Source organism: Octopus bimaculoides, chromosome 9 (assembly GCF_001194135.2).
Source record: "Octopus bimaculoides isolate UCB-OBI-ISO-001 chromosome 9, ASM119413v2, whole genome shotgun sequence".
Classification (NCBI taxonomy): domain Eukaryota; kingdom Metazoa; phylum Mollusca; class Cephalopoda; order Octopoda; family Octopodidae; genus Octopus; species Octopus bimaculoides.
The window spans coordinates 2,058,922-2,064,819 of NC_068989.1; the positions used below are offsets into that span (position 1 = coordinate 2,058,922).

At 36.5% G+C, this 5,898-nt stretch overlaps 1 protein-coding gene across 1 annotated transcript in view; it reads left to right on the forward strand.

The window, feature by feature from the left end:
- The window catches only part of LOC106872561 (uncharacterized), a 10,077-nt gene that overhangs the window by 3,802 nt on the left and 377 nt on the right, over positions 1-5,898 (forward strand). The window contains exon 2 of the mRNA XM_014919587.1: positions 5,740-5,883. Within this exon, the coding sequence (XP_014775073.1) occupies positions 5,740-5,883 (144 nt within the window). The remainder of the gene's footprint in view (positions 1-5,739; positions 5,884-5,898) is intronic.

Here is a 5,898-nt window from a genome sequence, read left to right on the forward strand (position 1 = left end):
TATATGTATCTGTGTGTGTATATATGTATGTATCTGTGTGTGTATATCATCTGTGTGTATATATATATATATATATATATATATATATATATATATAAAAATGAGTAACAGTAGTGTGACAGGTGTCAATCTAGTATGGCCGTTTCTAACGACTCTTTTAATTGATTGATGAAAACACAATGTCATTGTAAAGAAACTGTCTTCGTCAGATGAATTCATGAACTTCAAAATAAAGGACATTCAGAATGATTTAACATAGCTTAAAATCCACGGAGCAAAAACATTTACATTGATTCTGCTACCATTTCAGTTGGCAGAACGGATTTACCAGAATAGTATAGATTTGGTCAGAACAGAGAAAGTTAGGGGTTAGTAGAGTTTTTAGGAGGGGAAGGAATAATTTGACTCCAGTGATCCGTTTATCTATACTTTTAACAAGAGAGGAGGACGCGGCCCCAGTAGTCTAGATTTATTTATTAAGGAGTCGTTTAATGTCCACTGGTCAGTGATAAGAAAATGAATTGTGGTCAGGTTGACCTACTAAATTATCAAGGTCGTATGTGATGGAACCAGTACACAGGCTTTATCTCCGCCGATGGGCAAGGCAGAGGGTAGTAATAAGGGAATGAGGGATGGGGAAGGGATGACAAGGAGAAAGAAGAAAGAAAGGAAGCTGACCTAACCATTATTAATTACCGTATTAGTAAAGGAAAACTTTCGCTAAATCATCCAAAGATTTTTATGGAGTAGACATATATACTGGTGGCGATCTCCTCCGGAATCTGGTGAGTGTGTCGACCCTACTGAAGAGGCTTCGGTCTTCAAGCCGAAACCGTCGATGGTATAGGGATATCACGACTGCTGATTACGGCCGTTTACGGTCGCTGTCTGTATGTTTGTATACAATTATGTGCTTTGACTGCAGCATCAGAACACTTTAGCTCTTATTTCTAGCGTTCTAGATGCTTGTAACACCCTCTGTCCTATTTAATGCCAATATATATACATACAGACATATACACATGTGTGTGTATATATGTGTTTTATGTATTGGCCAAATGGTTTTAAGCACGAAAACACCCACATTATGAACTTGCAGAGAAATTTGTAGAGTCTGCATTGGTCTAGAAAGGGTTATACCTCTGTATACCATTCTGTCATTAAATGCTGTCTTAACGATAGTGTTTATACGAAGAATAATTTGAGAAACGGTCTTCCTAACGATTTGGACAGCTGCATCTCCCGGCCTCTTCCGTTAAATTCTGATAACGTCAAATTGTAATATAATATCTAAAATATTCAGAATGGAGAAGCATTGATGTTTGTATTTCAGCATGTCATTAGTTTTTGTCTCGTTTGTGTTGACCATCTGCTGCACGTGCCCTGTATCGATTCGCCCGGTTGATGTTTTGACAGACTTGATGTTATTAATGACTTAAAACTATGATTTATAGGAAATGAAGGATACGAACCACTCGTCTCTTATTTCATCTCCGGATTCCCTTACTTCGAATTAAAATGTATAAAGAAAAAACCCACCAAAATATGAACATACTATTAAAAGCTTGTTTAGGGTATTAATATTAGTTTCAAATATTGGTATAAGGTCAGAAAATTCGGGGAAAGGGATAAATCGATTACGCCGACCTCAGTGTTCGACTGGTACTTATTTGATCGACCCCGAAAGGATGAAAGGCAATGTCGACTTCAGCGTAATTTGAACTCAGAACGTAAAGATGGACGAAATGCATTTTTCCCGGCGTGCTAACGATTCTGCCAGTTCGTCACCTTGGCTAGAATATTGATGTTGGATGGTGATTTGTCGGAGTCGTTAAAGTGTTGGTTTGAATGATTTTGCGGTATTTGTTCCAACTTGCTGCATTCTAAGTTAAAATTCCGCCGAAGTCGTCCTTTTGGGGTCGATGTAAGGCTCTGTACCTTCTGAGGTAAAACCCTCTTTTTTTGTCACCAATGGTAAAAAGCGAAACATCTGTCAGAATAACAGCATCAGCGGTGAATATATATTCTTTTCTGCTACTATTGGCACAGGGCCAGTAATTTTGAAGATAGGAGGCAAGTCGATTACCTGGTCCCTAGTACTTAACTGGTATTTATTTTAACGACCATGTCCAAAAAGCTGAAACATAAAGTCGGCCTCAACAGCATTTGAACTCGGGATGTAAACATACCGCTAAGAGAAAGATAGTTTCATTGCTTTGGTTGGAATGTTGGCTGCGACAAGATGTTAGAACAGTGTATTTATATATCAGATTCATGAGATATGATATTAAAATCGCAGTAATTGAAACTTGTATTCAGTTAATGAATTTTAATAGAAAATGGACAGTTTATATTTACAATTAGGAATATCAAAATTTATCAAATTAGTTATTTTGACTTTTTAAAGCTGATCTCGAGACTAACGTAGATGTTCCCTCATAGATATTATAATCGGTGACAAAGTCATCCGTTGTATATATTTATTGGTTGATAGACACAAACGGGCAAGGAACCTGATTTACAATCTTCTTCATAACGATTAGGATTTATGAGAAATTACTTTCCATGAGTATTTTTGCCGCTAATCACTGGTAAGACCTTGGATCGGATTGATTATCCAATCGGGTGATTGATTTTACTTGTTCTTTGACATATTTTTCAATACACATTTTGCTTTTGGCTATACTTCTGTCAGCTTTGAAAATCTATTGTTGATCTGATATGAAGAGGTCAAGCAACACTTAAAAAAAAGCTATTCTACAAAGAGCTGATACGTAATCCCATATGCTTTTCACATCCAATTTGTAAATGGTACTCACTTCCCAGCAAAATATAATCCTGAGAGGCCCACTGGAGACCTCTGTTTTCAAATTTGGTTGCTCTTTCGGATCAATATAAGGCCTAACTGCAAGTGTTTCCCTTTCATTTTCTCCATTACATATGTATCCCTTTTCCTACAACCAGGCGATCAAAGAACTCTCTACGTAGTCACTCAACCAGATCGAAATATCAACCAAACTTCCTTCAAACCATCACATCGAACGTCTCAAAAAGGAAGTATAAAATAAAAATTTAGTCCGGATATATAAAATTCGGAAATAGCTCCTCCTAGAATCGATTTTGATCTTAAATTTGCTTGGTCTGGGCTGAATTGGAACTAAACAACCATAAAAAATAAAAAGGAAGACAATCTGCTTGATAATTCTCTTTCCTTTTAAACAACATCCGTGAACCTCACTGCACTATTGACTCTTCGAAACACAAATATACAAATTACACATCTTATTCATATCTTAGACACAAACATCTCATCCCCTACATCTTACCCATCTTTTTGACCCAGCTCCCCTCTGTATTATTACGATTTTTTTCTGAACAGATAGACATAACCTTACTTTGGTCATTAGAAATTAAGTGTACGCTATGGAGAATCTTTCATGTTCTTAGAAGAAATAATCGTGTCTTCAATGATGCTTACACTTCACAAGGCCTAACCATTAATTTTCTTTAGCCTAAACCTTATATTGATATAGAGATTGCATCATCGTCGACCTATGAATAGAATATAATACGGCAACAACACGCTTTTAATGTCCTATGCAGTAGAATACCAGTTTGAATCACATTTGGATAAGAACTAAAACGCCAAATACTGGCGGCGATGCACACCATATACGCACACTACTTTTCACTGGTGAGAACGAGGCTTAGGGATGGCAGCAAGCTTTGAATTTGGAAGCAACATGAGAGTAAATACTACTTAGAATATATCATGATGCCCTGCTATCACGGCCATCACATCTCAAAATGCATATAAATGTAATTAATTTTTTGTAGAAAAGATTTTTTTATACAGTCTACAGCTTTCGTTATGCTCAGATACCATTTCATAAGAATTTAATAGTCCCTCATCTCCATTAATTTAGATCTGTAATATTCTTATCGCTTCTCTGCCTAGTTAGTTCAGCTAAAATGGCGGAGTGTGTTCGGAATGAGTTACTTGTTCTCCTGTCTATCTTTGTCATTAATCTTTCTTCAAAACTTTTGTAAAGGACACACGCTCGCACGCACACACACACACACACACACACACACACACACACACACACACACACACACACACACACACACACACACACACACAATAACAACATCAATTACAACAGCAACAACAACAGCAGCAGCAGCAGCAACAGCAACAACAACAACAACAACAACAACAACGAGTAAACGAAAACAAAATTCGTTCTGCTTTTTCTTTGAAGCAGAAATATTTCCTTTTTTTATTATTTTTCTCATTTCGTGTTTTTGTTTTTTTAGTATTTTTGCATTTTTTTTTCTGAAGACACAATCAAATGTTTTGTATTACATTGTTGCTGTATTTCTTCTGTAGAGAGAAACTTAATAAACGAGTTATTATAAAACATATCAGAGGCGACGACTTATCAGAGGCGGTGGAGCGCAAAACTGAATACATTACACTCTTTGCTTTCGTTTAGTTTAACTACGAATCCAGTCAACTTTGTTTTTCTTCTTTCCGGGTTCGAAGAACTATCAATCACGTCCATGGATCGATTCAATACGAGAATGTCAAAAGCATTCATAAGTTGTTCCTCTGAATGTATGCAGTGAATCGTCTTCTAGTATTACCATGCACCTTTACATATCTATCTATCTATCTATCTATCTATCTATCTATCTATCTATCTATCTATCTATCTATCTATCTATCCACCCACGCTTATATTAAAAATATGATGAAGATGACTTGGTATGTTACTTTGCGGCAATATTACAGCTGTCTATGACGAGTGATATGGAGCGCGAATTATATTTTGTGTAAGCTGAAACGGTGATTCAGGTGTAATTACAATTTGAAGCTTTTTTGCTTCATTTACTCCATGAGAGCGACAGGTGAATGTCACCCCTTCCTATTTTATATGCCCTCTAAAAATATAGAAAAAACAAAAAAAGACATAACAAAATATTTCTAAATGCGTAGATTAAGATGTAAGCACCCAGCAAATCGAATCCGCAACTCGGTCTCGTTTCTTAACTGACACAAATTCTTTTACTCATGAGAAGAAAAAAATAAAATAGCCTATCCGCCGGACACATTTGTTGACTGTGTTTAGTTATGGCTCTTTAAATTCTGTGTTCAAATCCTACCAACATCGATTTCATCTTTCAGCTTGTTGAGAATAAAATATGTTCCTGATGAAAACAAGGTGTAGCCTTAAGCGTAAGGACACACACACACACACACACACACATACGACTGGTTTCCGCACAGTTTCCGTAAGAAAATTCACTTACAAGGCATTACTCAGTGGGACTGAAACCAAAATCACCTGATTGCAAAGCGAGTTTGTTAACCACACAGCCACGCGTTATTATCTTCTAAGAGTAGGTACCATTTCCTCTGGAAAAAGCTTTATAAGATAAGTCAATAGTCTCTCGCGGAAACAGGGTTGACTTAGGCCGGATTTGAACTCAGAAACTTAAACGGAAGCATCTATGTACCGCTGGATATTTTGTCTACCAACCCATCTCCATCATTGTTTTTCTATCTATCTATCTTTCTATCTATCTATCTATCTATCTATCTATCTATCTATCTATCTATCTATCTATCTATCTATCTATCTATCTAATTCACACGCGCATATAACGTTTTTTTGACAGTTGAGCAAAATAAAGAACTATCTCGTTTATATGTTGTCGATGTTTCATTGACAGAAATACACAACTATTTTGTCGTCACTGGATCTGATGTGTGATTATTTTGATCAAGACCCAGAACTCAAGCAAGGGTCACAATGTGGAGTTCGTTTGTTGGAAATGATTTCTGTGACCTTCAGCGACCTGGAAAGAGAAATACCAGTAAGTAGCTTTGAC